The sequence below is a fragment of the Vespula vulgaris genome, chromosome 2, assembly GCF_905475345.1.
Source record: "Vespula vulgaris chromosome 2, iyVesVulg1.1, whole genome shotgun sequence".
NCBI lineage: Eukaryota > Metazoa > Arthropoda > Insecta > Hymenoptera > Vespidae > Vespula > Vespula vulgaris.
Genome location: NC_066587.1, coordinates 6,755,927 through 6,777,069, shown reverse-complemented (window position 1 = coordinate 6,777,069; position 21,143 = coordinate 6,755,927). Strand labels below are relative to the sequence as shown.

General features: G+C 33.7%; 3 protein-coding genes and 1 long non-coding RNA gene across 9 annotated transcripts in view; 1 reads left to right on the top strand and 3 right to left on the bottom strand.

Moving 5' to 3' along the window:
* Positions 1 to 1,172: 1,172 nt before the first annotated feature.
* LOC127072801 (DALR anticodon-binding domain-containing protein 3) lies at positions 1,173 to 2,961 on the bottom strand. The gene is made up of 5 exons (XM_051013534.1): positions 2,683 to 2,961; positions 1,954 to 2,584; positions 1,716 to 1,849; positions 1,490 to 1,657; positions 1,173 to 1,412 (listed from the first exon to the last, which is right to left on the bottom strand). Exons 1-5 carry the CDS (start codon positions 2,959 to 2,961, stop codon positions 1,293 to 1,295), a joined length of 1,332 nt encoding a protein of 443 aa, XP_050869491.1. The 3' UTR covers positions 1,173 to 1,292.
* A 104-nt stretch (positions 2,962 to 3,065) lies between these two features.
* The window catches only part of LOC127072788 (FHF complex subunit HOOK interacting protein 2A-like), a 158,807-nt gene continuing 140,729 nt past the window's right edge, over positions 3,066 to 21,143 (bottom strand). Inside the window, exons 2-7 of one of the 2 annotated variants that reach the window (XM_051013503.1) lie at positions 7,077 to 10,159; positions 5,136 to 6,209; positions 4,589 to 5,039; positions 4,146 to 4,509; positions 3,570 to 4,070; positions 3,066 to 3,498 (exon numbers count right to left, since the gene is read on the bottom strand). In XM_051013503.1, coding sequence (XP_050869460.1) covers positions 3,399 to 3,498; positions 3,570 to 4,070; positions 4,146 to 4,509; positions 4,589 to 5,039; positions 5,136 to 6,209; positions 7,077 to 7,121 — 2,535 coding nt within the window. In that variant the 5' untranslated portion in view covers positions 7,122 to 10,159 and the 3' untranslated portion in view covers positions 3,066 to 3,398. Of the gene's footprint in view, positions 3,499 to 3,569; positions 4,071 to 4,145; positions 4,510 to 4,588; positions 5,040 to 5,135; positions 6,210 to 7,076; positions 10,160 to 21,143 lie in introns of those variants that run through there. The other variant, XM_051013504.1, reaches the window with a different exon arrangement.
* LOC127072810 (uncharacterized) lies at positions 5,129 to 17,028 on the top strand. Of its 2 annotated transcripts, XR_007785594.1 has the most exons (5): positions 5,129 to 5,274; positions 5,416 to 5,509; positions 5,570 to 5,660; positions 12,285 to 12,498; positions 12,806 to 17,028. It is a non-coding gene; the product is annotated as an uncharacterized LOC127072810 (long non-coding RNA). The 2 variants fall into 2 exon arrangements; XR_007785595.1 differs by lacking the exons at positions 12,285 to 12,498; positions 12,806 to 17,028 and adding an exon at positions 11,224 to 11,371.
* The window catches only part of LOC127072798 (hexokinase type 2), a 23,435-nt gene continuing 12,266 nt past the window's right edge, over positions 9,975 to 21,143 (bottom strand). For 3 of the 4 annotated variants that reach the window (XM_051013527.1, XM_051013526.1, XM_051013529.1), the window contains exons 2-7: positions 12,837 to 12,999; positions 12,366 to 12,721; positions 12,062 to 12,161; positions 11,604 to 11,958; positions 11,230 to 11,500; positions 9,975 to 10,900 (exon numbers count right to left, since the gene is read on the bottom strand). In XM_051013527.1, coding sequence (XP_050869484.1) covers positions 10,823 to 10,900; positions 11,230 to 11,500; positions 11,604 to 11,958; positions 12,062 to 12,161; positions 12,366 to 12,721; positions 12,837 to 12,999 — 1,323 coding nt within the window. In that variant the 3' untranslated portion in view covers positions 9,975 to 10,822. Of the gene's footprint in view, positions 10,901 to 11,229; positions 11,501 to 11,603; positions 11,959 to 12,061; positions 12,162 to 12,365; positions 12,722 to 12,836; positions 13,000 to 16,498; positions 16,643 to 21,143 lie in introns of those variants that run through there. The other variant, XM_051013528.1, reaches the window with a different exon arrangement.

The following is a 21,143-nucleotide window of genomic DNA, read 5'->3' as shown; positions in this document are numbered from 1 at the left end:
TGCACCGTAGGAGCACCAGGCCTCCCTTCTAACGCCACATACGATTGGCTCAACGGTGCGCGAATGCAACGGCTCGTCCAATCGCCGTCTTTGATACGGCGCTACCGCGCGAGCCGCCACCAGCACCGGTGGTGTCACGTGAATCTCATGCCCGAAAACAAAACAAACAGCTGGCCGTGTCCCTCGCCTCGCTCGGTTGCACGCTATCGTGCGTGCGTCTTTCGATGCACGACAACGATCCCTTTCGAAGTCTGACCCTCCTCCTACTCCTTTCTATTCGCTACTTCTTTTTCCCCGCCAAAATATTTCGCACGATTTTCTCGTAACCTTTGTTCCCAGTTTTACGAGTCTCTCTTATTAAACATCCTTTCGAACGATACTCTCCATTTTCTTTTTCTTTTTTTTTTTCGTCTATGTTTTTTCTTTTCCATCTTGAAATAGAAAAAAATATAACCTCTCGTAAATTTAAAGGTTACCAACGGATCGCGCGATTGATTATATTATTATGCTTTCGAAAGAGTCGATAGATTTTCTCTTTCTTTTTTATGTTCTTTCTTTCTTTTTCTTTTTTTCCCTTTTTTCTTTCTCTCTTTCTTTTTCTCTTTCTCTTCTTTTTACCACGAACGATACCCTTCTTCCAATCGAGCGTTCGTAATCGCGCCATCTTTCGCGCCATGAAATTTTTCTTACGATTTTCAAAGTTACGAAAACGACCACTTCCGATTTTTAATGGTCGATGCGATGTTAGACGCATCTTATATTGTCTTTTCTTAATCGGGAAATATTTCTCTAGTGCATCAAAAAGTAAAGGAGATTTTTTCTGTTTTTCGTGTTTTATGATGAAGGTTAGTCGGATTAACGATCGAACTTGATCGGAGAAAGTTTTGATAAGGATCGCGGTTACGACCTTTTCGAGTAGTCATCGAGATTATCTTTATGATAGCAAGTGTCGAGGCAATTGACGAAATGATAACTTATTACTTTATTATTGAATTCTATTGCTGAATAGATTAAAATCGTACTGTATAAAATAATATTTTTCATATTTATAAATTTTAATTTTCTAAATGGCGTCAATTAATATGATAGATGATTATTCCCTTTTTCTTCTTCTGTTAATCCAACGTAAAAGATATCGTAAGTCGTAATAAAGTCGGTAAATTTGAGAAATATTTTAATGCTTCCACAATATTATCTTTTATTTTTTTTAACTCGTATAAAATAACGTGATTGTTAAATTGATTAAAATTAATACAAGTTATTCGACCGGCGAATACTCCATCCAAGAATTCTTACATTTCAGAAACGGATTCTATATTGAATATTGCAAGAGTATTTTGTAAAATAATTTCCAATGCTTTTAGCATGTAAATTCTTGCTATTAACTTTGAATATAAATGCTTATATCCCTCCTGTAAGTAATGCATGGTTATTGAAAAATTTAGTATTGTATATATTATTATACAATTAATAATTATGGTCAACTTACCGTTAATATTTTAATTCTTCTATAATAAATACTAAACTTTTGACATAGACGTGATAAAAACATGCATATAACTTGTGGACAAATTTGAAAAGTGGGTTTATGCTTGATACTGTTTTCTATGGCTTGAGAATAACCCATTATAAAGTTATAAATGAGTTCCCATTCATCCTACAAAATATGCAATTTTAAAATTATAGTAATAGCATCGTAAATATCAATGTTTTACCTCATCGTCTAAAACAGAAAAATCTACAGCCTCGACATTTGTTAATTCTGGATACTCTCCGTTGGATATACCTTCATTATATTTTTTTATAATCGCAGCTATTCTAGCAGTATTGTATAATATGAAAGGTATACCTACAACAATATTTTTATTCGTAATAATTTGTAATTTCTTCAACTATATTTATTTTTTGTTAATTTTTCAAACTATATTTATAATCATATAATTTAAAAAAAACCTTTCGTATTGGTAAGACTTCTGTCTCCACTTGTATGAATATTAATGCAAACAGAACGACTGGGTTTAATAGCCAGTAACTCGAAACTGATAGTAGCCTCTGCCATATTTCGAATGAAAGGATCATCATTAATATCTTGCTTCTTTGTGTGAAGATATTTTTGATCATTTAGCTCTATTATTGTCTCCATTTTATTATATACATATTTCCTCCAAGTTAATGTTGTTTCTTTCGTATTTGTTTCAGAATTTTTAACCACACCACACACGTATCTTTTACAATCTTCAGTTGTTTCTATATGAGACTTACTGCTTAACATAATAGCATTAGGACAAACTTTCTTGCATACGCAATATCCTTGCAAATCCAAAATTCTTTCACTGATATTCTTTATTAATTGTAATCTCATGCTAGTTAATTCTGATTGTTCATCTGGAAGAAATGTTAGGCAAATATTTTCATTTGTAGATGCATTTCTTCCAAACGATCGTCCTTTTTCAATGACCGTATTTATAATAGTTTTTATAACAGATGGTCTTTCCAAAAATAGGCAAACTCGTTCGTTTTGTAAAGTACATTTTGTTATCTTTAAATTCCAAGTTTTACTAGCTAAAATGAGTGATTGAAAAACCTAAACACAATAATATTGTATTATCTAAACATGAAAAAAATGTATTGAAATAGGTTAAGTTATATTTTGATATGTATTCTATTTTTACTCCATTTTACCTTTTCGTTAGTATTAATCTTTTCCATTTGTTTTAACTCATTATGTCTAATGTCTGCGCAATGTTGCAAAATATTAGTACAATTTTCATTGCAATTTAATTTATCCACTAAAACGGTTTTCCATAATTTGAGGCTAGGTAGAAAATACAAGTCTCCATTTACAGATAACTTTTCATTGTTAACTCTGATAATTGATTGATCTTTACACTCGAAACCCGTTAAATGAAAAAATATTTGATTAATGAGTGTTGAAATAGAATTATTTGGTATATTTTCCATGGGGAAGTTTTATTCTTGTTAAATGTCTGAAAGTTTTTTTCCGCAATTAAGGTTATGTATTTTCTTCTTGTTTGTAAAAACCAAAAACGTAAAGTTTACAAATGTTTAGTTTGAATAGCTTTTTTATTAGAGATATTAAGTTGATCATGAAAGATCTTTATGTCAAATACTACTACGGTGTTTAAATTAGTTTATATATATATACACGTATGTATATGCACATATATATACTACGCGCCCGCGTACATCACATCACACATCATAGATATATATAATGTGTGTGTGTGTGTATGTATATATATATATATATATATGTATAATACAAATTGATTTCAGAAATAATATTTTATCCGAGCATAATTAAAATAATACAATAACAATAATACATCCATTAGTAACACATTAATGACTAAAATTTGTTCATTTTATATTAAGTATCACATAGAATGATGATATTTGACGTATGCTATTGCGGCAAGTCCCTTACAAAATTCTTCTGTAACTACAACAGTTTCGAGCAATGTATTTTCCTTCTCTCTGTAATATAGTCAAGATATTATCTTCATTGTTTTTTATTACGTAAGAAAAAAATTTAAATAATTACTTACACATCGTGGATACAGTCGTCCAATAATCTCTCTCTTGTTTCTTTCAATTTTTGTTTAGATTCTGCGGTCTTTGGTATTTCGTTAACTAGCTGCTTGACTACTTTCTGGAGACAAGTAAATAGACTTTTTGTGCCAGGCACTAGCGGTAAAAGAGGATTTAATAAAAATTCATGCAAGTATGGATGCGGTAAGAGTGTTAATCTAGAGATTACAACCGTAAGTTGCAAGTTAATTTCGTATCTTTGCTTAGACATATTGCAAACTTTATCGAAGAGCATAGTTAAAAAAGGTCCCATGTAAAACCGTGTAGCACCATGATCAGCTTCTGGTCTGGAATCAGAACTAGCAGAGTCGTCATGCGTTACTGCTTCCAAAGGCCATGCCATTAAAAAACAATCCCTTAATACAGTAGAATACTGTTTTTCCAGAACAACCATGCATCTTTCATAACTATTGATATCAGGATCGGTTTGAAGATAGCGTGGTACCAGAGATAAGAAGCTAAAGCAAAATCATGTTCTAATAAGGTATTAAAGTGCATATTGAAACATTCTGAAAAAAATCATTAGCGCTCACCAATTGACGATCCTATGAATATTACTCGGAGCCAAAGTTCTACTATGACTTTGTTCATAAGAAAGATCTAATGTACTTTTCTTTTCCCTTTCTCTTTCATCTTCTTCGTCGCTCCAGGATGTAATGGCACTATCTGCGGCCGTATTATCGTAATACCCTCGACTTGTCAAATACATCAATGCAAGACAGTGCAGAGTATGTTCGTTTCTTTTATCTATAACTTCTTCGAACAATTTCAACGTCTCTACCGTCAGTTCGTCGCTGTCCGTGTAACAGTTATTTATTAATCTATACAAAACCGGAGACGTACAAACGTTTGGAATTTCTGGATGCCTATTGTGTCCGACAAGCCAGTAGCTCACCTCTAAGAATTTCCAAAATGTGCTTTTGTATTTTTTTTTTTTATAAATTAATAATCATCTCATGTACAAAGACGCGTATACCTGTACACAATGTAGAGGATGCAAGCTCTTTCAAGCATTTTGTGATCAACGCCGTTACGAGAATAACTTGATGATCGGCTAGCGCAGGCGTAACTATTTTTTCGAAGAAATTTATTCTAACGTGCTTTGCCAATACATCGGCTACATCCGTAGAAGCTTCTCTTATAAGCTGATTACAATAATCGAACCACATGTAAAAAGCTGCGACTTGTCGACAACCAGGAAACTTCTTTTCCTTCGTCCATAAGGGCGAATCCAAACCCCAAGTTACGTCGACAACATCGATCTCATTTGGATCTACGTGAGCTGGTATGGCATTGAAAAGATTCTCCAAACGACTAGTTATAATTGACGGTAAATCGCTTTGTGCTACCATTTGAGCGAAGGTGGTATCTTCGAGCGAAGCTAAAACCATGATGCCTTCGCAAGCTCTCACTCTAACCGTGTTGTCCTAGAATGGAAAATGAAAGATCGTTGAAAGAGATCCCATATAAATAAAATGAAGTAAAATCAAATCAAATAAAATCAAATAAACACGATTGTTTACAGCACTGTTTACGTAGCTCATAAGGGCTTCCAATAGAAGGCACTTTGATTTCGCTGGTATTCGCGAAGGTATCAAAAGACTTCGTCCGCAATTGTTCTCCATTGGATTATTCGTTTTGTCACACGTCTTGCAATCCTCGGTAAGTCTCAAGTCTTTCATACTTTGTAAACACGTTTCTATCTCGGCTACGGGATTGTCAAGTTCATCGCAAAGTTTATCCGTAATATTTTGATTGTTTTGTGTATCATCCGGCAAGTTCATAGTCAATGTCGAATTGCAGTAAACATTTTGTGTGAGCGGGCTCGAGGATTGGGATATATTCTCCGTATCTTTGGAAGAAGTAGATGCGTTCGAACGCGTGGAAGAGTTAGATGGTACGTCTATCTTGATACAGCTGATATTAGAACACAAAGACTTTCGTCTATTGTTTTCAGGATTCAAAAGATTCGGATTTACCAAGGCAATCGCTTGTGTATTCAATGGTTCGAACAAAGGATTAGAATTGTTCTTTTTTCTGTTTGGAACGTAAGTAACCTTTTCAACTTCTAATCTTTCCGAACTTGAACGATTCGAGCTACTTGGTTTTTGTAGCATTGGTACGTCGTTTATTATGTTCGTCACGTGCGGATACTTGCAGACTAAGAAACAGAGCGTTAAGAGAAATTGAATCTCTTCGGTTTCGATCGGAGACGGTGAGTTCCCATTGCAGAGTACGATCAAACGTTGTATAGGTGAATAGATCGAGGTGTGATGTAGCAACGGGTATTTTGATCGACCAAGTAATTTTCTTAGGAATGAAAGACAGACCACTCTCATACCAGGTGGTGTCTCAGCTGTTGCTAATGAAGCTAACAGATCCAAAAGTTTGTGCTGCAATAAGTACTCCAAACATGGCCCAGGATCATTCCCATCTTGTTCCTCTTCCAATAAAATCTCAAGTAATCTATCGAGATGTTTTGGTATACTGGTCGATTGTATTGGAACTTTGCAATCGTTCAAGTGGTTGATATAAAAGTTCATAAGTTGTTTCCAGTGGTATGTGAAGTCTTGTAGCGGCGTAGCCGGTGGTGCTATCTTAAAATCAGATGTGATAGAAAGTTTAATAGTACGAGGCGCGAGAAATATATACATATGAGCCGTTTATTTTGAAAACGACCTAACTGCATTTCTCCAAAAAAAAAAATTCACGTTAACGTTCACAATTCCGATTTTATTTTACATATTCTTTTTACAATCTCAAAAAAATGGACATGCCAATTTCGAAATAAACCGCTCATATATATATGTGCGGTATATATACGTATGTATATATGTATATGAAACTAGATGCGTACTATATATATATATCACATGCTTCAAGTATACATAAATACTAAATTACGTAACGAGAAAAGAGGAACCTATAATTTCGATGTCGCATTACGGTATCGCATTGCAATCAGTCGATATAAATGAAGTATTTATAGATCAATATCAATAGAAGTTATTAAACTCATATTGAAGTTGAAAACGATAAATGAAATCAAACATTTATAATTTCGTTTCTTATGAAAGGACGTATAAGGAAAATAAATATGACACGTGCTCTAGAGAATACAATTAGAGGCCGGCAAAGAGAGACAGAGAGAGGGAGAAACAGAGAGAGAGAGAGAGAGAGAGAGAGAGATAGACAGACAAAGAGAGAGAGAGAGAGAGAAAAGAGACCTTGAAGAGCGTGTGCGCGACAACTACGAAGGGACGATCGATGAACGTTGTGAAGGTGGAAATGTTTTGAATATTTTTCTTTTGCAGCGAACATAAATCTATGACACTTCCTTGTACTGTTAAAAATTTCAAAATAACGCAAAAGATATGCTTTCATGGAAGAAAGAAAAAAGAAAACAAGAAAAAAAAACGACAAAAGGAGGAATACGATTAGGACAATTATCACTTATCACTCACCACGTCGATAGCATTTTTTAAGGCGACGTGTATGCCGCTAATCATTGTTCTACTTTGCCGAGGATCTTGTCGGAATGTAGATCGATCGAATCAGAGGCGCTGCTGAACCAATACCAGCATTATTTTCTCGTGATCTCGCGAAACACAACATTCTCTATCGCTTGTCAAACCGCAATGTGTGTCTCTCTTTCTCTCTTTCTCTCTCTGTCTGTCTCTCTCTCTCTCTCTCTCTCTCTCTCTCTCTCTCTCTCCCTCTACACGTCCGTCCATACGAGTACTCAGCGAGCTTATACTCTGAAGCTTTGACATACGTTAGTTCGACTTTTCAACGGTAGAGGTAGCAGCGAGGCAACGTTAAGATAACAAAATACGAGCTCTATATATATATGTATACGTACGTCGACGCATACATGTTTTCCTCACACGTTTTCGATAAGGAACGCTTTTAATTCCAATGAAAAAAAAAAAGAAAAACAACACGATTAACATTAATTAGTACGATCGTTAACGTTAATTTGATGTAAACATATCGCGAAAATATTATCTTATTTATTCTTGGAACGAATTCAAAGTCATAGGAAGAGATTTTGTTGTTTTCTTTCTTTACTCGAAAAGAACGAAAGCGTTATAATTTAAGATCTTTTATTTCGTAATGTCAAGTGTACAAGTCAACAGCATCTAATATCGTTGAGTTAAATGTAAAAAAAAAAACGTTCATTCTCGAGAGCGTCTTTTTCCATATTTTCCATGATGTATCTCGAAGCATTTGTGTTATTGCACACAACGACGAGCGCGCGCTTCGAGTAGAATTTTATAATGAATTTGCCTTTATTTCCAATTTTGTTTATCTATTTATTTATTTTTTAACTTCATTTCTTCTCATCGTCGGCAGTAATCGTTGCGTCACGATCGAAACGTTTAATTAGATAATTAACAAATTTTAATTGGATTCATTCGAAGATCTTGAAACGATCAGACATAGTAATAAAAAATCACGTTTTATATTTTCAAATATAATTACTTCGTCGCTATAATTTCTCGAGCTATACAGTTTCTAAAAGTGCATGCGTTCAAGCGAACGACTTACGATTATTCACGCAATTTAACGTAATCTATAACAAACTTCTTGTTTCACTTCTTTGTTTCTTTCATAAATAATTCAGAACGATCGATTGTTACATTCGTCTATTAAATACTCACCGACTTAAGTCTTCGTAAACGTCGTAGCATCGTGTTGATAGTCGATGAACAAGGAACGAGGATTGGAAGAACTAACGATGTTCGTATAGAGAAATTAAAGGAAAAGAAAAAGTAAAATAAAATATAAAATAAAATATATGTTCAACGATAACGACAGTCACTGAAAAGTACTGCTTTTACGTAGGTAAGTCATTTTGTTATATTCGATCTTTATCACTGTCTATTCTATTACGTCTTATCGTATCAACGATAAGAATGTGTACGACGAATACAATATAGCAACCAAATTTATGGTTTTCTTTTCTTTTCTTTTTCTTGTTTTTTCTTTCTCTCTTTCTTTCTCTTTTTGTTTTTTTTTTTTTTTTTATTCTTGTCCTTTCTCGACGATTTTCCGTGCAAATAATTTTGGCCGTTGGATTCACTCGAATGTCACTTTTACTTCACCAATTTATTTAATATTCTTCGATATTTCTTTTTCTTATTTCTTTTTTCCTCCTTATCTCATTCCATTTATTAACTAACGTCGATTACGTCGAATACCGTTGCACGTGTCTACTAACGTAGGAACATTTCTGTTTTACTTCTAACATTCATGTATACTCCACGAAGTTGAGTACTATTGAATGATTGCTATCTTCTCTCTCTTTCTCTCTCTCTCTCTCTGTTTCTTTTTTTTTCTTTTGTCGTGTTAGTAGAGCAATAGACTCGCGAAAACAATTGGCTATAAAAATTTCGATTCTTAATCGAAAAATTCTTTTCTTTTTTTGTTCTTCTTCTTCTTTTTTTTTCTTTTTTTTTTTTTTATCGAGTCCATTGTTTTCACAAAAATTTGTTTTAAATTAAACACATGAGAACAATTATTGAGTAGACTAAAAATTAAATTACAAAGAAAAAAAGAATAAGGAAAAAAAGAGAGAAAGCATCGAAGCGATACGAAGTAAATATTTGTTAATATCTTTGTGTTCTTTACTAATATCTTTTTCTGATGCTCGTACAGCTTCAAAAGAGAGAACAAAAATATCGATCGTGTCTTCGACGAGATCGGACGATATGCATTATCACGTATCGAACGTTTAAATTCTAACGAACGATGTTGATTTGAAAATGCGAGCTCTACGAAAGCACAACCGTGTCTAAATAATAATCTAAAAGTCTAAAAATATATTTCAAACGACGCAAACTTTGTAGCTACTCCATTTTAACACACATTCTTCTTAGATAATCTCTCTCTCTCTCTCTCTCTCGTTGGTTTTTCTATATATCTATTTCTTTTTGTTTATATCGACAATTGGACGTTCCGTACGTCCTACACAACAATTAGAGAGAAAGAAAAATAAAAAAGTTCTTTGATTATGTTTTCTCTCTCTCTCTCTCTCTCTCTTTCTCTCTTCTTCCTCTTCTTCATCTTCATCATTATTTTCATTTTCATCTTCTTCATCTTCGTGTCTTTTCTCCTCTATTTTTGTTTACTTAATAAATTATACCGCGTCTCGTTTTTCACTAATCACACAATTTATTTATCTATACGATCCTCGGCTAGCCCCTTTGGCAGTAAAATGATTTTGAATTTTGTCGTGAGAATTACATATAAAGCAAATCTTTTCTTTTTCTTGCCTCTTTTTTTTTTCTTATTTTTTTTCTTTCTTTTTTTTCATTTCTTCGTATCAAAATATACGATTAATAGGTGTATTTTAGAAATTTCTTGTGTTGTTTTTTTTTTTTTTTTTGTTCAGATATCCAAGGGTGCCGATGAATATATTTTAAGTGTTTAGATCTCTTGTTCTCTTCTACCAGAAGGTCTTTCGCCGTTTCTTTCGTTAAACTAACTCGAAGGTCCCTATGTATATATATACACATATGTGTGTGTGTGTGTGTGTGTGTGTCTATGCATATATATATACATATATATGTATATATATGTGTTTGCATATATATATATGTATATGTATACATATATGTATGTATGTATGTATGTGTGTATGTGTGTGTCTATGTTTGCTTTGTCGATACGCGCGCCTCTTAACAATAAGTTAATGATAAAAGATCCGTACAATGGTGTATTTGTATGTATGTGTGTGCTTGTGTATGTGTGTACGTAAAATCGAGGTCATAAGTAGAGGTTCGTTTTTGTTTGTTGTTTTTTCTTTTCTTTATAAACTAATTATATCTCACGGACTAGCCCTGGCCAGTTATGGCTGACGAGCTAGGGTTAGTTTTGTGCTCTATGTACAAGACATTTTTTTCGTCTCTATCTTACTCTCTCTCTCTCTCACTCTCTCTCTCTCTCTCTCTCTCTCTCTCTCTCTCTCTCTCTCTCTCTCTCTCTCTCTCTCTCTCTATTTCTCTTTCTCATTCTTTCTCTCTTCGTGTGTATTCGTATGTGGTGTCTCCCCACTTATGTAAGTCCGTGTATATTAATTATATGTTTTTCTTTTTCTGTATGTTAAGTGTGTTTCGAGTATCGGCTCGTGTCAAATCGTTATCATTACTTCGTATAATTTGATGTATGCTAAGTAGTTGATGTGGCACAGCCAACTTCAATGTCTTCAATGTCTTAATGAAGCTACCGCGGCAACCAGCGCGGCACCACGACCACTTCCATCCTCTGATAGCATTAGGTCGAACTGTTGAAAGAAATTTTTTTAAATTATATATAATACATTACATGTAATATTACATATAATAAAGATTATAAATATAAATATAAAATTTAGAAATATATATAATATATATTTAGTATACAAGAAATATGTAGCACACGTAAATCGTGTGTGTGTGTATATATATACACATCCATATACATATTCATTATATTATTACTTGTAATATATTATGTTATATTTCTTGTACTTGTATTATGTCACATTCGATAGTATATATATTTCTTTTTATATTTTATATTATTATAAGATATATATTTATATTTCTTTATTTTATTTTTTCGCAGACTCACTTGACGACTCGTCAATTCACTGATCTTTGCCGTCATGAGATCATGAAAGTGCGGATGAAATCTGTAGACCGAACCATCGATACCAACGGTGACTCTTTCTTCGCCCATTTTATTTAAAAGTGTAGCGATGCCAGCACTTGCAAGATGAGCTGCTCTCCTCGAAATGATCGAGCAAACGTACCTAACGTTCTCACAGTCCTGATCCGAAACGTTACGCTGACCCAATTCCATTAAGATATCACGACAATTCGTATATTTGCCTTTGGGATCACTGAAAGAATTAAATTATCATTAAAGAAAAACGAAACGAGAAGATAGATAGATAAAGAAAGAAAGAAAGAAAGAGAGACAGAGAAATCAAACTGTTCACTCACTTTTCTATTTCGGATACGTATTTTGTGAAGAATTTTCCTCGCTTTTTAAGATCACTTGAACATTTGCCACCAAAGATTAGACCCTCGTTGACAAGCTTCTCAAGAACGAGCCTCGTAATTTCTCCCATATACATGCCCGATATCATTTTCTCAAACAATTGTTTTCCAGGATTGATAGAGTTATCGTCGATCGAACGATCAAATTCTGTGATAATAAAATCGAGGGCTCCACGTTCGCCGAAAGCGCCCCATTCTGTGTTGATCAGCATATGTAGCTTTTCCTTGGAATAATTTCCAGGGATCGCACATTCTACGTTATTCGTTTTCTCTACGTAACAAGCATTGGTTCCTGTTCCTGTGTAAGAGAAAAAGAAAAAAATAGTTAGAGAAAAAGATTTATCGAGGATTTGTCAAAGAATGTTGTGTGTGAATATTTCAATTTGTTTTATAAAACTTACCAACGATCAAGCCAATACGACAATTTCTATTTTTCCAAGCACAGGACATTAAGGTACCAGTAGTGTCGTTCAAGATGGCACAAACATCGATCTTGACGTCCTGCAGAGTTTAAATATCCTGTAATTTTGTATAAAATTGTAACGACTGTAATGGGATTCTCGTAATTGTCAAGAATCGTCGAAATTATCGCAACACGATGATATACGATGTTTCATATTTCAGATAAATTAAACGAACAAAGTTAATCAGTAAGTGGAGATATAGAGAAAGAAAAAGGTAAAGAAGGAAAATATAAGATCGTACGTCTCTTTTTCGAATGGCTTCCTCCAATAAAGCGACAACGTCCTCGCCTATAACTCCGCTACAATTAAAGCCCTTTGTCCATCTTACAAGATAGCCTTTTGTTAGACCGTGCTGAGACAATGGAAAACTAAAGGTAAAACCGAGTGGTAGTACTTCATCTTGTAGATTTAAATCTTTCACGAACAAGGCTAGACACTGTGCGATATGATCGAATAGTTGAGTACCAGTACCCAACATAAGACTTTGTGGTATTGCGTAGATTTTACTCTTCATGTCGAAGCTCATACCGTCCAGTGTGATCAATAGAACACGAAAATTGGTACCACCCAAATCCAATGCCAAGAAGTGACCTTTTTCTGTTAAATAAAGAACAATACAATAAGAAACCTTTCCTTTATGATACATTTTAATTTTTAATTTATTTTTAATGTATTTTTTAGGATTAACATCGTGCAACGAAAAACCTGTTACCTGTGCCATTTGGAAGATCCTGTACGTATGTGGTAAAGCATTTCACAATGGCATCGTCGTGGCCAGATTTTGAGAGCCCTTTAGTAATCTCTTCCAAGAGCCTTTCCATAACTAATTGGAGTTGATCGTTGGAGAGAATAAGGTCCTTGCAGGCATCTCGTATCTTAGATAAAAAAAAAAAAAAAACAGCCAAGTTAAATACAACATTCTAATTAGCACATTACTTACAGACGAACGAATCGACTGACGATTAACATTCTTCGAACGACCTTCGACAAATTTTCTATTATCTATCATCATTCTTACTAGAAAGATCTACTCGAGAAAAAGAAATATGAAATATCCTATTGCATAATTATATTTCGTCATCGATATTTATAAAGAATCTATATATCATGAAAATGAAAATAACGAACGCGTTTTATCTTTTCGATCGTTCGATTAATTCAGGATACGTTCGGATATGTTCGAGTCGATTTTCTAGCGATATACAATTTCGAATTAAGTTCGAATTTAATACGTTAATTAATTCATCGGAATGAATTTCATGTAAATATTTAACAATGTTCGCGTGAAGAATTTACCATATTTTGGAATATTTCGATATAAATCGAATCACCAACAGATGTTTCAACTAATATTAAGCAAAGTTTTAACTAAACTTTTCACATAGAAAATTTCGCAATCGTAAAATTCATTCGATGCCATCGAGACGAATTTTATTTTATTTTATTTTTTTCCATTTGTAATACGTATCTCTCGTTGGAAAGATTCAAATCACGTGATATTTGCCCAGGTCACGTGACACTCAAAGAGATACGCAAATTTGAAATTTCCCGGGAAATCAAGACTTCCGGAGTCTTAACAACACTCTCCTTGCAGGGTTTAAACATCGATCTTTTCCTGATGTTGTTGGCACACCCGTGAGCCAACCAATAAAACGGTTCATGAATGGGCTATACAGAGAAGGACGATACACGATATACTTTAAGTCTTTCTCTCTCTCTCTCTCCCTCTCTCTCTTTCTCTCTCTCTCTCTCTCTCTCTCGAATACTATGATACTTGTACGCTAGTAGCTCAACACAACGTGTAAAGGCCAATGCACACATTAATTCGTATAATGAATGTGCGGCATAACGCTTTAGAATCATCCAGTTAAGGATCGATCATTATCATTGTCGTACGCAATTTACGTAGGATTGATCCGTTTAAACGTTATAACGTCTCTATCTTCGTCTCATATTAATTCATAGTTAGCTGATAAAAAGTTTATAAATTAGACAGGAATGATATGCATATAAAAGTTCAATGTCGCAAGATTTTTACTATTTTGATTCCAAGTACTTTTCATTGACATTAAGAAATGATAACGTGTTTCAAATCGTTTTTACATCATACCATGACGTTCGATAATTTCCCCCATGAAACATATAGTTCTATGGCGATATTAGATCAAGTACATCGACTTCATAAATCACAGATAATAGTTAAACAAAATTTAAACAGTCGGATAATCCGAGCAAGAAATCGTAATCACAATCAATAGATTTTATTAAAGACGTTCGTACAGATACGAAAATTTATTTTTAATATCATTTGACGAGATTGAGAACGACTAGATAAATCATTATTATGATTGATAATGATTATTGAGATTAACCTTTCATCCCTTTTGATATCAACCTATGTATATCTGTTATTACGATCGTATTACTTTATACGAATCGACTTTGCTCGGTGCAAAAATTGTATTCGTCATCTAAAGATACTCTCATTTCCGACTAATGCATTCCTGTGGTTTTTCCTAAGAACTTGTCGATAAAATAAACGTGCGATGTACTATTATTACTTATGCAAACCGATAATCGTTGTTCTCGATCCCTTGTTTCGTTAAACAAAGCTGATTGTAGTCGTTAGTGTATAGGTACGATTATAATTGCTTACACTCTCGATATATAGTATAAAGTCTAATGGACGATTATTTTCGTAACTCTATCAGATATTGAAAAATTTTATTGGATTTTAACGTAACATATCAAAATTGAAACGTGTACGTGCGCGCGTAATAACCTATTTCGGTCATTTAAACTAGATCGATTGAAATTTATGCATAAAATGAAGTTACTTGCAACGACGATTCATAATTAATTTCGTTTCGATCCGATTTCCGGTTTCAAAGTGGCGATGCTATGAAAAATTAAAATATTCATAGAAAATTTCACATGCAACGATAAAATATATAGATTTTTCCATAGGAGTATTTGAAATAATAGTCATTTTAATCGTGAAATTTTGGAAAATTTCCTTGTTAAGATTTCTAAGTCTATAAATTGGAATTTATAGACTTAATTTAAAGATATCTATCTATCTTTCTAAATTTGCTATATATGTATATACATACATGTATATATATATATATATATATATAATATATTTCTATGCATATAGAGGCATTTGCGTGCACGTGTACGTCTGAATACAAACCTATGTAAATTTTGCAAAGCCAAACGATATAACGAATAAAAATTTATATAAAAAAGTCACAAGTCACGAGTGTAATTTCAGCAGGATTTGACAATCAAATTAAAAAAATATTTATCGAGCATTCCAATGATTAACAAATTTATAACAAATACCATATGTAAATGGAAAATATAAAAATTATGCAACAATATTTAAAATAGTATTAGTAATTAACGTAATCAACGTACGTTGGTCGTGAGTATTGCGAAAGTAAGAAGCCCTTGATCACGCAGAACTTTTCTTGTCTCGTTGCTTTTCAATTTACAATTTCTAAACATTACTTGAACGATCTTAGACAAAATCAATAAGATCGTAGAATCGTTTGGATTCTCGAGAATTTGTCGATGACGATAAGTTTTATTAATGAATATAATTATTGTATATTCACAGATGATATCTCAACGACATGCACAATCAAGCAGATATCAACTAGGATTGAAATAGCTCTATTTCATTCACAAAAAGTGCAAACTACGCGCAGGACTCGAGGAATCCCACGCTCTCGTCGACGGACTTTGCCAAAAGGATTATGTAATCATTACAGTCGTAATTATCGCCGTCGAAAAGAATTCGTTATTAATTGTTCGGCCTTCGAGTACCGAATCATCGCACCGTACAAGAGAAAAGACGAGTGTATGACACACATATTTACACAATATAACACGCTACTAATAACAATAACAATAACAATAATAGAGAGGAGTATTACGAATGACGTAAGGAACGACTTTAAAAGAGTGACTCCGAAAATGATACTTTTAAATAACAAATATGTCAGTTTTAATGACTTTAACGTTTGGATATTTACATTTTTTTCTTTTTTTAATCAATAACGAACATTGATTTGAAAATATTATAATCGACAATTGGCTTCCTCGTCGATTTTTGTCGAAGAGATTGACGAAGGTAAAGAAGAATAATTAAGATTCCTGCGTAATAAGCCGTGGAATGTGAGTGAGAAAGATAGAGAACAGTTGGTTATATCCCAACGTGCCAACATACCAAATGTGTGTTCTCTTTATCGATTGTCTCCCCCGTCTCTCCCTCTCTTTCTCTTTCTTTCTCTCTCACTCTTTTTTTACACACACAGACACACTATTTCTCTCTCTCTCTCTCTCTCTTCCCTTTTCACTCCTCACCTCTTGCTTGATCGGGTCGTTGGAAGATAAGGTAGAAGTCTTCATAGCTCTCCCTTCGTCGCCCAAGGACGAGCTACCCTCGAGGAACTTCGTGTTTGCCGAGTGAATATACAACGGTTTAAAAAGAAATAATAATTTGCTGCCGTTAATATTGTTCTTGATATACTAAGTCGGCAGCAGTCGATGTTAATGTCTTTCGAAGCAATCGTTTCTCTTCTCTCTCTCTCTCTCTTTCTCTCTCTTCACTTCGTTGAAGCGACGACGATGACGACGACGACGACGACGACGACGACGACGACGACAAATATTTATGAAAAAATTTTAAAAGAACTTGTAATATACGTACGCGTTGTACACCGAACGAAAAAAAAAAAAAGAATGAACGATCTGAAAAATTCTCTCTCGACACTTTACGTTTTTTCTTAACTCTGACTTCTTTTTAGCTATCTATCTATCTCGTTCTATTCCTTTTTATTCTCTTTTGCTTCTAGAGATACACGTAAGTCACGAACGTGCGTCGGACCGAACGAGTTCGACACTTCTTGTAATACTTGAGCGCACCCAACGAGTTTTATATATTGGCACTACTGCTACAGAAGCGACTGTGATCCATACGCGCACCTACAGTGCCAATGGACAACCTTCCTACGAGCGGGAAGAGTGGGGTGTGTCTCAATTGGTGGGGGGAAAGAAAGATTAGGGTGGGGGAACCGATAACTTCACTGACGGCGTAATAATTTTCAAATCTCGCGCCTTCCGGGAAATCTATCATGGCGCCAGATCATTTTATCTAGTTCCGATATAGATTGACTGTTTCTCTGTCCCTCTCTGTCTCTCTCTCTTGTGTGTGTGTGTGTGTGTGTCTCTTTTTTTTTTATTTCCGTTCGTAACATATAATTTACCGGATGTTTATTAATTCCTTTGATTGTCATTTCCTTCTTGATATCTATCATCCTTTTATCGAGTAATGATCTTTTTTAAACCCTGGATCGTATTTAATGAATGAAAAAGATAATAAGTTTGATAATAATCTCAAATTAGATCGTCCAGTATCATCATAATCATAATTAAATCACAATTGACTCCGAAGCAAAGGTACAAATCAGTTTTTAATCTATTTTATATTCTTCTCTTTCTTTTTTTTCCCTACTCTTAGTTTCACTTATCGTCGAATTATTTTCGATTATAATGCCATAAATGTTCGTCGGTGTATGCGTGGATTTAGATCACTTCGTGATTTAAATTTTATATCGAGGGCTATCGTTTCTTTGTTTTGAATAAATATACACGTAACGGAAAGAAAATCTTTTATCATAGTCATGTTAATTACGATTAATACTACGATTAATAACATCATTCATTCTTCAATATTAATTTTATTTGGCCCGAGTTGTAGTTGAATTGTTTTGTATTGTAGTAGAACAAATGCTCGTTCATCTATACGAGAATTTTAATCGATTCATCATGTATATAATAAGCCGTATAAATTCTTTTTGTAAGACCTTGAAGACCAGGCGCGCTATACGGAAATAAACGTTTCGGCCCTGCGAACTATAGCCCAGTTGGAGGTGGCTTAAACTTGGTAAAGAAATGTGGGGAGAATTTCCCCTACCTAGAACGGGCCGTTAACCGAAGCACTATCGGTGAATGTACTCTGTTTGAGGAGAGACGAATGCCTCTAACTTGTTCACAAGAAGGACAAAAAGGTCATCTTGTCCCTATATTAAGAATTTCCTGGAATTATTGCATCGTATTTATCTTTCATAAACACGCGCCTATTTTTCTTTCTTTTCTCGACTAGAAAACTCACGCGCAATGCTTCTAAGCTGAAATCAATAATACTGAATGAGAAATAAAAAAAATATTTCTCAGATTTGAACGTAAGTTTCATCATTCATTAAGGATAATGACGAGAACGTTCGAGATATAAAAGATGAAATAAATGACGAAAATTTGCATAATCGTCGATTGATTTGAAAGATAAGAAATTAATTGTCGGCGAGAAAGCGCGGGAAATTTGAAATCGTTGAGTTCTCTACTTTCGTCCTTCTCGTACGATCACCTCGAGGTACGTTACTTTTCTTTTTCTTTTTTTTTCCTTCTTCTCTTTACTTTTCTTTTTCTTTTTCTTCAAAGATCGTTCAAGGATTTCCAGTAATGTTTGATTCTTTCACAGTAATAACTTCCGGCATTCCGTGTATCTATATGTACATTTGTATAAGCATACATTTAGATAAATAATGAGATGAAATGCGTTCAAGGAGCGTTGTACGACGATACGTTAATATATTATCACCCTGAGGCTATTATTTTCTAAAGAATCATCCAATGAAATTGTCAATCGCGCTCTTGCATGATGCAATCGAAGTAATTTGCTTAAAACTATGTCGCTTCTGAATATATATATATATGCATATAGACACACACATCATACATACGTATATATATGCATAAGATATATACATTCGTATACACACGTAATCAAAATTTTTAGCAACGAATATATTTTTTTATTTTGAAGTGAAAGCAAGCAACGAAATTTTGTTTAAGATCGATTTACGGAAGATTGTTATTTTCTCTTCTTTTTTTTTTTTGCATAAAAAGAACGATTAGAACAAGTATCCCGTTTGAATGACGTTGCAATGACGAAACGTGCAAACGTGATGTGATTTCCAAAGATGACGCAACTACGGTTGCGTTGGTTATTATATGTAGTTGTTAGAGACGAGGGAGTGAAAGTCGCCTTCTGATTGGTCATTCCCGAGGGCTCGAACGGTCGATCCCTCGTCGTCATTGTGAACGACGTAGTAGGCGTTCGACTTACTCACGTACGTCTACTAACCCTTCTCAGTTGGCTCACGAGCGCCTACTTTTCTGGCATCTTGTATTCAAGGTCGTCGATGAAAAAAGATAACGTATATATGTGTATGCATATATGTGTGGGAAAGAGAGAGAGAGAGAGAGAGAGAGAGTGAGAGGGGCAGAGGGAAAAGAGAGAGAGAGAGAGAGAGAGAGAGAGAGAGAGAGAGAGAGAAAATGTGTGAACTCACAGATGTGTGTACGTGCATTTCTGTGTGCGTGTTTGTGTGTGCGTGTGACCGTTTTCAATGGAATTCTTTGAAACGTCCTCTGTAAAATACGAACAAGATAAATGAAAATGGCTGCCCAAGCTAACAACGTGCGTGCGCACACATAGACGCCTTGGCGAATGTTTTATTCATAAACATACATAAGTAATACTTAATTTTGTTCCTACTTCATGGATTAATTTGTAATATTTAATTAAAAACTTACGATATTTATGTACATAATAAGTACATTTCACTAGAGATTTCCTAATTTTATCAAAAAATAGGTTAGAAAAATAACGTTTATTATAAAATTTTATGGAATAGTTCGTAAGAAATTATATTTAATTTATACGTTCCTTTTTAATACGGTAAATGAATTTACGATGTATCATTAGAAATTTATTGCTTTTATACGCGTTAGATATATTCTTAGAAATTATTTGGCTTTATCGAAAACTGAAATGGAAAAATGGCGTCAATTATAACATTTTATCGGATTGTTAATAACACATGTGTATGTTAAATTTACTTTTTTCTTTAATATCGTAAATGAATTAATAGATAATATTTGATAAGGAACTTATACTATTTATACGTATCACATTTTTTCTTTTTCTTTTTCTTTTCATATAGATTTCTTGCTTTTATCGAAAAAGGGAATGAAAAAATAGTGCCAATTACAAAATCTTATCGGATTATTCGAAAGACATCGTCGCAATTCTAAAGGATATCAGAATACATTTTTTAAGTAAAATCGACGACTTACGTTTATGAAGCAATCATAAGAGTATTAAGATATCCATTGTGTACACGAACAGATACACAGATACGAGTATACATGTGTATAGATTAATATTTTAAACCGACTTTCACAGAGACAATTGATATTCTTAAATGTATCATCGAGGAAGTCGATAAGTTATGTGATATCGTGGATGTTCACTGATAAGATACGTATTTGTGCGTTCGTAGAAAGTAAAAAAAAAAAGAAATAATGTCATCTAACATTTGCAACCGTAGATTGATATTTCAATCAAGCTTTTCTATCAAGATTTTCAACTTCTCTATTTAGTTCGATAATGCATCTCTTCTCTCTGGTAATAAATTTAATAGAGTAATTTACACCGATAAATTTGCCACTTAAATAATTCAGTTTCCATTAATACCTTTTGTGAAAGTTAATTTACAAGAGCATTAACAATCGCTCTTTGAGTGAACACATAAGGTAGTAAAAGATGTGTAATATAGCTAAAAGAGAAACGTGCTTGCGTTCACGTATACATGTGCTACATGTCTACAGCTACCATTTACGTCTATCACTTTTATACGTGACACGTCAGATTTAAAACTGGCAATACATATAAATACGCTCGTCTCGTTCTAAAAATTTTCTTACTACGTTAATCTTACAACGTGACCTGTATAAACCGATTTATTTCCCGTCCTTCTGAGAAATTTATTTTCGATTATGATTATTTCGATGTTCTTTTGCATTTTTTTCCTTTTTTCTTTCTTTCTTTTTATTATTTAAAATCATTCCTAAGTCGATATTCTTCAGAGACCGAAGATACGAT

Excerpts from the sequence above, each read along its gene's own strand:
- LOC127072801 (XM_051013534.1), bottom strand. The coding sequence starts at position 2,961 with ATGGAAAATATACCAAATAATTCTATTTCAACACTCATTAATCAAATA. Across the intron at positions 1,658-1,715 it reads TTTCTGTTTTAGACGATGAG|GATGAATGGGAACTCATTTA; the intron begins GTAAAACATTGA and ends CATATTTTGTAG. Across the intron at positions 1,413-1,489 it reads GAAGAATTAAAATATTAACG|GAGGGATATAAGCATTTATA; the intron begins GTAAGTTGACCA and ends CATTACTTACAG.